The sequence below is a fragment of the Opisthorchis viverrini genome, assembly GCF_000715545.1.
Source record: "Opisthorchis viverrini unplaced genomic scaffold opera_v5_325, whole genome shotgun sequence".
Classification (NCBI taxonomy): Eukaryota; Metazoa; Platyhelminthes; class Trematoda; order Opisthorchiida; family Opisthorchiidae; genus Opisthorchis; species Opisthorchis viverrini.
This window is the reverse complement of record NW_008751988.1, coordinates 535,182-547,526: the sequence shown is the minus strand read 5'-3', so window position 1 is coordinate 547,526 and position 12,345 is coordinate 535,182. Positions and strand designations below refer to the sequence as shown.

The following is a 12,345-nucleotide window of genomic DNA, read 5'->3' as shown; positions in this document are numbered from 1 at the left end:
ACAACTGACGCCAACAGTCTCGTTACAACCGGGGTCAAGCTGATCCCCCTGTGGTTACCACACTCACTACCACACTACTATGATGATGACTTACTGCTGTCGGATCAGGACAGCCCCTTGTAGCCGAGGTGGGACTCTTTAGTCGTTGGGTCCGGGCAGGGTCCCCTAAGAAAACCTCACACCCCCCAATGTCTTGTGGGTCAAACTTTCGAGTCAAAGGCTCAAGGTGAGGAACCTCAAATAAATTTGCTTCCTGGGCCTGGGCAACCGGAAAGCCCACACACTTCTGTGTCTACTGTTGTCCCTCCTCAACCCATTCCCACCACACAACCAAATGCTGCTGGGTCATTTGACTTATGGGGGCGAGATGGCCCAAGTGTTTAGCGAATTCACTGACCGGAGGCTCCTTGATTCGAATCCGATTTTTGCCTCTTGACCTTCCCTATCTAGGCTTGGGCAACCTGGCTGTATCCCAGCTCTCGTGCTTTCTTCTGGTGGCATGGCAGTTAGGCACCGAAAGGGTGCTACAGCTGAGCGATTTTTTTACTTTCAGTTATCTGGCCGATTTGCCCTATGCACCCTGCTACCTATTAACAATAAACAACAACAACAAAATCCGAGAGATTCTTCCTGCATAGGAGCTTTCAACTTCAACAGGCAATGCTCGCTGAAACCCTATACTTCCTTAAAATTGATGTATGTTGTGTCTCCCAAACGCTTATATAAGATTCAAGCCTGGTTATGCGTATCAGAGCGCTAAGGACTAGGTCAGCTCTTCTTACCATTCTCCCTCCTTTTGTCTGATGATCCAGAAATGATGACTCGTGGACTATATGCCATGGGAGCCGCACTCAGCCGCGGAGCTAAGCGCGTTTTGTTGGATTGGATTCCAGGGAACAACCGTCTTTGCACCGTTCGATTACCCAGCTCAACGGGGCTCAATGCCCATTGACATAAAAAACGGCGCCTGTTTGTAATGCCGACCAACCAGACTGTAGTTCAGACGCTCCGCCACGAAGAGACTGGACCTTATCGTGGTGAGAGTCATTATGGCTCCTTCGTTGAGCAATAAACACTGGCATTGTGATCCTTGCGGGCGGTATTAATGTCCAAGTCGGTCGTCTGAGCTTCTTGGAATCGCATTTTGGCGTTGAATTTTGAGTCGACATTCGTCGCGCAGACAACGGAGAGCGACTCCTCCATTTGTGTGCTGATCGCCAACTGTTTCTGGCCCGTGCTGTATGTCCGATTCCTCCGGTACAGTCAAATGACTTATAGATATCGCGGAATCCCTTACCCATGATTGATGCCTGAAAGTCCATACAAGCAGGCAATGAGTACGAGGGCGCGCAAATCCCTCAATCACCAAGTCTAAGGAAATACCGAGGACTCTAGAGATGCAGAAGGATTTTCTCCTGGAAACAACTTGGCTATATATTAACTGATACGACCGAACACTTCGAAGAACATTTAAGATGGCCTCCCGCAACATAGCCTGTGGAGGTAATGCACACGAGTGAAGAGAATGTAAACATTGATCTCCCGTCATAAGAAGGAATACAGTAAGAAATATCTGTCCTGAAACGTAAGAAAGCACTCGGACCGGACGATCTGTATTTAGCCCTGTTCAAAGAAGGCGAGAACCCCTGGTGATCCGTCTAACAAAACTCATTTGTGTGATATGGAACGAAGAAAAAGTGCCTGCAGCATGGGGATTATCGACAGTAATTCCTACCTTCAAAAACGTACGCGGGCGCTGTGCGAAGATCACCGTGGCAAGATGGACCGGGGCGAGATGGCCCAAGTGGTTAGAGCGCAATTTACTGACCGGAAGGTCCGTGGTTCGAATCCGACCGCCACTCGACTTCCACTGTCTAGGCTTGGGCGACCTGGCAGTATCCCAGCCCTCGTGCTTCCTTCGGGTGGCATGGCAGGTAGGCACCGGAAGGGTGCTACAGCTGAACGCTTTCTTTCTCCTTTCTTTCTCTTCGTGTGGCATGGCAGCTAGATGCCGAAAGGGTGCTACAGCTAGACGAATGGTTAGAGACATTGTCAGACATGGCCCAGCCGCGCCCTCGATCGCGCTCGTGCATCCAGTGCATAGCCCTCTCTCGATCTCCGCACTTGAAAGTCTACTGGCGACCTTGTATTTATGTATTAATTATATCAGCTGCTGCCTCCAATGCACAGCTATCTACCCCACCTCCACAAATCATCGGTGAACGAAAACGTGGCAGCTATAACCACTGTAGGACAAGTGCACAGTTTTTGCGGTTGGTGATGATGCGCTTGCCCTAATCTAATCCCGAAACTCCTCCACTTTGACATATAGCTTCATGTATTTGTTTACTCCTTGGAGCTCATTTTTTCACACTTTATTCCAAGGCACAGTTATGATGTTCACTTATTGCAACATTGGGTATTAATATTCTCCAGTTGAACTCATGGTCGATCGACCAGTTTTGCAAGGATAACAGAGACATGAAAAAAACCTTTCACCTTGATTTTATGTAGATTTCGTTACAAATCAGGAAGTGATTGGCGGAAAGTAAGCTTTTTAAGACTGTTATACTGAAGCCAACGCGGTCGTTAAGTGCTCCAACGCTGCCAGAGTCATCGAGCACCGCTTTTGCTGGAAAGCGTTCTGAATCGAACAAGTGACCCACGTGACATCGAATAACTATCGTCTTCTGAGTTCCTCAACGCCTTATGCGTATTGCCGCTGAATAGAGACGAGTAGAGCTGTTACCATTATTGAAATCTGCAGGCGTAGTTCTAAAGCTCCGGACGTTCGTCCCTATCGGAGAGCTCAAAGGTTCAGAAAGGTTAACACACTGGTATGGTTAGTCTAACTTCCGGAAAATGATTTGCGGTCTTTACTAGATCCCCTGCCTAATGGCCTTTATGAAATCAACTGATAATATGTCAGTTGGTTACGTCTTCGGTGTTTCGCTTGTTTTTTTCCACAAAAAATTAAATCACCTATTTTTCAGCTTTGACTCGCACGAACTCAGATGATTTGTACCACGTGCAACCTATTTTCCTAAATCACGGCAATGGAAAAGCGCGAAGGGCTCAGGGAAGCACCTAGACGTGTTTTGGATGCTGCAGCTCGAGAACGTCGGCAAAGGAAGGCTTTGGAGTTGTTAGAACAAGATAATCACATTGATGAACCACAGTCCGACATAAAACTAACCAAAAGGCCTCATTTCGGCGATGTAAGTTTGGGTTTTCAATTTCTAGTTATATTCGGTTTTACTTAAGGAAGATGATGATCCTGTTTCTGCACAGAAGAAGAAGAAAAAGCGCCGAGTGTCAAGCATGCGTTCCCGAGGACGAAAAACGTTGGAACTCTTGTTGGACGAAGAATATCAGGCAACCAAAGGAGGAACCACAGGACCATGTTATTTCACGGCAGCAGCCCCACCAAGCAGACTTCCATGTCGCAAGTTTTGTAACGTTTGCGGTTTTAAAGGCATTTACAATTGCGTTGTCTGTCACATACCTTACTGCAGCAAGAAATGCTACGAAATACACGCAGACACAAGATGTATGAAGTGGGTCGCTTGAGTTCTACACATTTATGAGTGAACTTTGAGTTATTTTCGCTTCGATTTGTGGTTGATATTTTTCTCACATTTTTGACTTTTTCATAATTTTCAAATAAAAGTTCGACAGTCCTCAATTTTTACCTTATATTCAATTCGGGATAGGAACTGTAGCGCTGGCATTCGGATAATCAGGAGGTATATATGGATCTTACGGGTCGGTCTTGGAAGGCACATAGGACTCGGTGCTATCGGAGTCACGCTTTTCCGCGACCGAGAAACAGAAAGATCCCCAGCATGTAGTTTATCAGAAAGTTGTGCAGGGTACGGAAATAGTCCAAATGAGAGCACAGTTGGGACCATTGTTTCCTGGTTATGACTTTTTGGGGCTCGTTGGATGCACCTGTAATGGAGGGATACGTTGTACGTCAATCAATGACATAGATCTGTCATCTTGTGTAATCTGATTTTGAATTGCCTTACAATATCTTCTCCTGTACCTGAGCGTTCTTTAAAACCAACGAGAATGGCACCCTTGTTGGATGGACGCATCTCCACTCTATGGTCGGCAGCTGGAAGACACCGATGTCAATAGGTCAGACAACGGTCTACACTGTATGTATTGCAGGCCATTGTGGTTGTGGAAAGGAAACAGATAACAGGTATTTTCTGGTCTCCTTTGGTTACACAGGGTCCTTGGCACATAATGCAACTTCACAGACAACCGATTCTGCTCTGGGATAGGGTAGAAACGCAGATGCTCGCTTCATTTCCCTGGTACTGATAAGCAGGCTGATTGCTTTCATAAGATATATATGTTGCTTAAAATGACTTCGCAGTGATGAACGTACTGATTGCTACCGGGGAATTCCGCTGAGATGACAGGGGTCCCCGTGTACAATGGAAATCGCAGACGTGACTAATTTGTAGTCATCCATCCGTTTCTGGTTGCCGAGATATTTTAAACCCCAGTGCTCTTTATCACGATCTACGATGGTGCTGCGTGCACACCGTAAAAAATCCCAAATTCCTGTGGATAATCAAACTGCTTGGTTCTACCTGGCCCTATAGTCGGCTCGTTAGAAACCTTATCTTAAGATCTCCACATTTCTCATGTTCACGCTCTTTTGCAGGATATGCACTTCAAACTACTTCTATGTTTAGACTCTCATGTGTCTCACTCATAGATATTGAGCGATTGAGCGCTAACTGTATGTTTTTGGGATTTTTTTCCGCTGAGTTCAGAGTGCATTTGCTAGCCCCCTTCCATCTGAAGGTCTTCACACTGATTGCTATTATCTTAAAGCTTGCTGAAAATTTTTCATATTGCTTTTGGACCACAGCGCCCATTCCGTCCATGAATGCATGACCAAAAACGATATCGGAATTCTACAAACGCAAGGCGCAGAGATCGAAGACAGCTGAGGCAGCATGATGGATGACACGGCATATTTTCACCGCCATTTGAGCTCACACAGATCCGAAGTTAGAAAGAGCTCGGCAGAGAAACATGTACTTGGGCCGCACATTAGACACCAACACTGACAATAGGACCGTGACAAATTACAAAGGGGACAGTAGGAGCAATGGTCTGGTTTTAAAACATCTCGACTAAGGCACGGCATAATTACAAACATACGGACATTAGTAGCAAGCTGTAACAGTTCGGAGTCCTTTCGAGAACAGCTACAAGATCGATGTGATGGCCTCTGAACTGGCAAAATACTATAAATAATGAGTAGAGGACGAGAAAGGCCACTGGGGGCCGTCAGAAAAGCAAACCGAAGGCGTTACAGACAGGGCGGTCGACAGGCGCCGAAAAATGGTTCAAAGTGTACGTCGCGCCATGTATCGTCATACCCCAAGATGTGCGGAAATGCACCACAGTCAGACACCGGAGACGGATCTATAGATGATGAAGACAACCTTGGATTTGTGCAGAGTAGAGCAGCCTTGGTCACGTGGCTCGTTATGGGTTGAAATTCCGTCAACCACCCACGTTTGATTCCAGGCCAGATCAAATCTCCCCTGAGATGATGTACAGTTTGAGCATCTTGATTCCTATAGGGGCTCAACAGCACTGTGATGATTCAGCGCGGCGTTTTAGTATATCGTGCTTGTGATGGTGCCGGTCATGGTGCTTTGTTGTTACCTTAGTACAGATCACATCACTTAGTATGAGTTTGGCCTAGGCTTTACTACTGTCGATGACCACTATTACATCCTTTGCATGCGCCAATGGTTTCCGGGTGTTCAGTTGTCTCCACCTCTTTTGACAGTCATAGAGTATCACCGTTATTTCGCGTGTGAACGCTGTTTCCTTAAAAGTGTCTTCTCCAGTTGGCATCGTGTCTCATACTCTGTGGGCTCGTGAGTCCTAGGACAACTTAATTGTGGGGGGGGAGGACTTGGGTGAGATTAAGTGCACCTGAGATTCAAGCTAATTCTGTTAGTGTTTCCTCTTTCTGATAACCGCACACCACCACGTATCAGCTCGACTGATCCAAAACCGTTCTCCACACTCTTGCCAGTTCCACGCCCTCCATTCTAATAACAAGGATGCTTAATGGTTTCTACCTCCTCAGCTATCAGTCCCTGTGGCGTAGATCGTAGTTCCCGCCTCAGAGATTCTACACTTTCTAGATCTGTTTTGTGTCCCGTGTCCAGTGCATGTCCGGCCATTGCCGAGTCTTTCAATAACGCTATGGGTTCATCTGCGTTTATCGGCCGCCTGGTTATTTTTCTCCTGTGCTCCAATTCTGGTGTGAAGTTCCCAGGCCGTCCATCCTATATAGACCTTAGTGTGGTCGTCACACGTAATTTTGTAGACGCAGTCCCCGGTTCTGTTAGCCGAGAGACGATCTTTCAACTGCATCAGTGCAGAGCGCAGTATTTCCCTTCTGGAAAACCACTCTTATGTTAGCCGTGTTTAGAATCCTTCGAATGATCTCCGATATCCTAAGTTTATGTGGAATAACAGCAGTCCCGATCCATTCTCTGTTGGGTTTCGCCACTGGTACCAATACCTTTCGCAATTGACGCCTAATCAAACTAGCCGGATATCCACTACCCAGAACTATGTTCTTTACTTCAATTTGGACCACTCCTCGGTCAACCGCTTCAGTGCATGGGGCCCTTACTCGACTTGATGGAATAGTACTAGTGAACGCCACCTTTGGATGAGCCGATGAGTAGTTTAAAACCGTCCCAGTGACAGTTCGCTTCTCATACACTGTGGTTTTTAGTTACCCTCCGACCTAGGGATTTGACCAAGTGACTACTTATGAGTGTTGAGTTGCACAACGAAAAGACGGACTGTGACACGCAATGATTTTCTATTGTCTCCCCAGTACTTAGACCATTCACCGAAAGAGCGGGTTTCATAACCGCTTTCAAGACAAACTTTTTCACGTGATTACGGATCGTGTAAATCAGCCGACCTATTGAATCACCAAGTTCAAGGTAGCTCGCAATTCAGAACAGATTGGTTTGGAACCCATACTGAGAGCTTCGATGGACTTACTGCGTACCTCAGAACGCGTAAATTTCGGTGGCGAAGAAGTATACTAAACGATGACATGAAATTAGCTTAGACTGAGGCAAGAAAATGTCCGATTATGTTTTTTTTTCAACCTACAAGCCGATCCCCTACTTTGAAAAAAGACAATTTTTGTACTTTCCATTCTAGTGGAAAGACACCCATTGGCTCTGCAGGGAAGTCAGTTACATGTAATTCGTTGTAACAGTGTGGTTTGGCCCGCATTAGGTTGGTCTCTTTTGATTGAGGACTCTTGTAGCCCCTAATTTCAACTAAGAACGTGTAATTCTACCGCATTGTATGTTCGCTGTGTCACGGTTTTCATTGTACTTTCTTCTCAGAACGCTTCTTTGATGCGGTTTCCTGCTCGCTGGGTTTAACGCCCTCTTTAGCGTATGACTTTTTGAAATGTGAAGGATATCCGTTTTGTTCCAAGTTCTTCGCGAATAGTTTCAGTTGGTGGGCAACGTTACCTAGTTTAGCAATCCGACGTTCCCCTGTAGATGTCATTTCGACCACATTCTATTGGTAAATCAACAGGATGAAGCTGGGAAAATTTATCTATCGACCTGACCACGTAGGTTTTCTTGAGGCACTGTGCTTAGCAGATCGATGTGTGATCAAGATGTTCAGTGACGGCAACAGCGTTTGAACCCCCTCTTATGTGTTACGGCAAGATTTGGAGACTGGACAAGCTGAAGGATCCGCTCCATATCTCTGTGTGTGTTACCAGAGCGCCATCTACACAGCCTCAATATTAGGTCAATTTCGACATACAGTCCATACTCTTTCTCCCCGTTTTTATTACGAAGAAATTAGCCAGAAATGAACTCATTTGGTTTCGTTTGGGGACACGCTGGTAAAAAGCGACTGTACCTCCACGGAGCACATGGGTTTATTCAGATTAAGGCACAACTACTAACCCACCGCTACGCACCATTACGCTCCCCAATAAACCACCGATGATGTCACCTCGACTGGTGAAGAGACGTTTGCAATCAAATTGTTCAGCTCAGCGAACAAGCCAACGACCATCGCAGTAAGTGTTTTCATGAGCAGAGTAAAAATACTGTGTGATATGTGACAGAAAACAAAAAAAGTAATGAGTCATTGCTAATTTGGCATTAGTCTCATTGAAATGCTAAATACCAATATCATGAACTGGGACGAACAAGGGTTAACTTATTTTGAAAGGTACGCGTCGCATTTCGTATGCTGGATGTTCAGCTGTCTCCTTCTGAATCAGTTGGTTTTCATGTTTCAATTTGGGGATTTTGTGGTCCACTTTTGCAGAGCACAGCCACCAATTTTTCTGCCTGAAGGACTGACCTGATGGGAGCAGATGGGATGAATCAAGTGGCTCATCGAACAGCAATTATAGGATACTTGTCGCTCCTGCGTCCACCGGTTTTCAGCATGATGAAAATTCGATTGGAAGGCCGTTTATTCGGGGCAGTCTGATTGCTGGTGAAAGGAAGGTTTTCGCTGCGGAGTCATTTATTAAAAAAATGCGAAACAGTTACAGATTACTGGTCAGGAATGCAAGACTCTCATATGAATCTTGTTTATAAGAACTGAATATCCGTCTTCTCGAACTCATCTTCCTGTAAACGAATGCCATAAAGCAATTCCACCTTTCAACAGACTCAAAGCGGAGTTAAGAGGGAAAATATATTACTCGCATATCTCATCATTAGTACCCACCGTTACACTGGTAGATTAAAAACTTTGGGCGACTGGTTGCTATGATGACAGGTTGATATCTTGATATACAGTTTAACAATCCACAAGAGGCCCGATTACGTTCAGCCACCGATGTTGGAATCGAGTGCCTCTTTTTAATTTCCTAAACTACTTATTAGTAGGCAAACGTTTAGCTTAATCTTTGGTTTTTCTGGTATACCCAGGAGTTTCATCAGAGTTCATGGCTATGGCTCACATGGTGGCGTTTCCCGTTATTGCGCAGGGAGTGACTTCTTGGAAGGACGGTTTGGAAATCCAACATGGGGATGCGGCATTAGTGTTAATCTGATTCTGAATACCTTACTACGACAGGGCTACCTACGCAACGAACTTGCCGGTTGAACCGCAAGGAACTACTCACAAGGGACGGGTTATTAAGTAGCTTTTACCAAACAAATCCTACCCTATTTCTCGCGGTTTCCCCCTCAAAGTTAATAAGATGAAACCGTTTTCAGACGCTGTGACCTGGTTGGTGATCCATTGGTCGTCCTTCTGAGGGAGCCGGTGGAACGCTGATTTTAAACCAGACAGATGTGGGAATATGGACTGTGTCGATTGATTCGGTGAAAAAGTTTGCCTCGGAATCCAAAGACAATACTGACAGTGCCACTGCATCATCTTCTGCGTGTCCTTTTCTGATCTACAGACCTTTACTCGGATGAATGTCTCATTGTATTGAGGAAGTTATTTGTGTTGAAACTTCGCCCAATTCGGTGAATACGAACAGGCTTCATAATCATTGTCTTCTCCAGTCCAAATTACGAACTCCATTTGCAAATATCTGAAGAAAACTTCCCATTTGTTGCCGGACTTTTGGAATCCGCTTTGCCATCCGCAACCACGCAGGTTGTAAACGAATACCACATCCATATCGCATGTCTGTTCATGGTTTTCAGATTTGGCTGTTGATCCAAACATGTCAATAATCGCATCAGGAAATCTTAGTTTCAGTACAGTTGAAAAGATTATAATCATTACATTGAGACAAAGCACCCAACTAGACGGTTCCGATAACATCCTCTTCCCATATACTTCAATAAGTTCTAACCACCGCTTAAAATGTCTAGATCGAACTTTACAGCCAGGTTCATTCCGTTGTCGACTATCTTCCGCCATAATATTTTGTCCCAGCAGGAGACTGAAATGTTTATACTGGCCCGTCTCACAGCTGCGTGTCATCTCCGGTCTTGGAGAGCATTATGAAGGCTTCACAGCATTCCAGAACAACACATTCCAACAGGCATCTTAGGTGGCAGTCAAACAACGGATGAAAAGACTGACAAATCGACTACAACTAAGTTCGATTGCGTTGTTGCCTTCTGTTGAAAACCACCGCCTTATCAAGAAGCTTAGGCCGGAGACGGGAAAAATCAGTCCGTTTTGTTCAACCTACCTAATGCAGCATGACTGCTTATCACAGATCTCGGTGATTAAATCACCAGGTGAATGAATTAGTTCAGTGAATTGATCGGCCCCTACCGGGACAGCTTCATCGAATTTTCGCTTACGATCCCGTAACCTTATACGATCTCAACTGCAGTACCTCGGACTTGGAGTTAGTCCTTCCGGATAGGAAGCTCTCAGCCAAAGTATACAAAATATGCAATCTTTACTTCGCAAATTAGTCTATCAACGTATTAGGCTCTGCCAGAATCTGCGTGGCTCGAATCCGACCTCTGCATCCCTATCTAGGCTTGGGAAACCTGGCAGTATCCCAGCTCTCGTGCTTCCTTCTGGTAGCATGGCAGCTACGCACCAAAAGGGTGCTACAGTTGAACGATATTTGAACTTGGACATATACATCCGAGTTGATCATCTCACTTCTGATATTTGTCCCGACTAATCAGTGCTGGACAACCTGGCAGATATCAATCATATCAATACACGGGTAAACTTATTCACCTTACTTTCGGTCAGTCGGCTCTCTATCGTTACGCCTGTGCACAACTGACCTAACCAAGCGAACGTCCCCCAGGATGTAGTAGTGTCGACCAGATTTTTAATTGGAACGTAGCTTCAAGCCTCGGAAAACCGCCGCCGCATGCTTTAATCGACCTCCACTCCGCTTTTGTCACAGGTGACTATATTGTCTCACTTTATTTTTGGTAGGGATCCCTCGAATTTCGCTGACTTGGTTCTATCCTTATACGTTCTTAGCGTAGTTCTAGTGAGAGTGTGCAACAAGAACCAGTTAAATCTGACGTTCACACCGGGGTACGGCAAAAATGCGCCTTTTTAACTACTTCATCAACTACATAGTAGGCATTGTTGTCAAGATTGCATTAGTTTGCATACGCATAATTGGAGTGCCCTGAACAAGTCTTTTAACTGGGTGACAAGACTCTTACCGCCACCATCTCATATCGAGAAGTACGTTGTGAAATTCGGTCTCTAAATCAAAGCCCCTAAGATAAAGCTTTGTCGGCGTGCCCACCAGGAAATCAAAAATCAATTAATAAATAAAGAACGCCTTGCGAAGGGGATAAGCGTCAGAACGAAGTACGTGTCTATCACACGTCCACCCATTCTATACTACTGGATATATCGCCAAAGCGGTGCGAGACCACAAGGAAACTGGAGGGACTAGGAAAACATATTGAGAAAAAGAGTGTGTCGATGGGGTCTCCAATGAAATAGCTCGGAAACATTAACATGTTAGTAGACGAGCTGGTACGTGCCTTGGACATCTGCGTTTGCAGATTGAGTAGCTGGAGCCTTAACATTAAGACTTTGGAACACGGGCCCCTTGCTCCGTTTAAAAAAAATATTTTTCACCATAATTCCGGATTTTGGAGATCCAGCAAGGGAAAACAGACCGCCAGCCCTAAGACAAGTTTGGAAAAATTGATGGCGAGCTTTGTAATTCATCCGGATGGTCACCAGATGGTGAAAGCACAATTCATGTAGTCCTAAATTTGTAAAAATGGCCCAAACACACAAATGTAGTACAGTGTGAACAAAGAAGTTTTCGGATCGCCTCACAAACGTCTACCAACCAACATGTAACCCGTCGGAATATTGCTTCGGAAGCATATTACCGACAAAAGGTCATGAAGATGTTGACAAAGCGTCCCATAAGTTGCGGGGTGTGACGTAACAAGGCAAAATAATCTTTGTATAGCACACTTTTAGCGGAAATCGACGCCAATTTTGGTGTAGCTTGACAATATCAGCGTTCACAAAACCAGTCACAGAAAGCTTTGAATAACGGGTCGGTTATTCAGTTATTAAACACAGTTGGATTTTTTCGTGGTTCATGTTAGCGTTTAGAGGGAAGCTAGAGAAAGATACTTAGACAAACCAAGGTTGTTTAGCGAATTCTATCACTGAGCCAGTTAGGGATTTGCCACTACTGAACTGTTTTCGAGGCATATTTCTAGACTCGGACTTTATTTTCGTGAAGAACTCGATTGTCAGTGTCTTCTGTTTATTTCAAAACTATCGTCTGCTTGAGGTTTTATCAGTACTAGTGTCACAATGTGAATGTTCGACACTAGATTATTGCGATCAGGCTAT

At 45.1% G+C, this 12,345-nt stretch overlaps 1 protein-coding gene across 1 annotated transcript; it reads left to right on the top strand.

Moving 5' to 3' along the window:
* Positions 1 to 3,092: 3,092 nt before the first annotated feature.
* T265_15042 (hypothetical protein) lies at positions 3,093 to 10,672 on the top strand (the record flags this gene model as incomplete). The annotated part of the gene is made up of 3 exons (XM_009176331.1): positions 3,093 to 3,218; positions 3,265 to 3,557; positions 10,471 to 10,672. Coding segments are annotated over 3 exons (621 nt in total), but the record flags the coding sequence as incomplete, so codon positions are not given.
* Between the last annotated feature and the right edge of the window lie 1,673 nt (positions 10,673 to 12,345).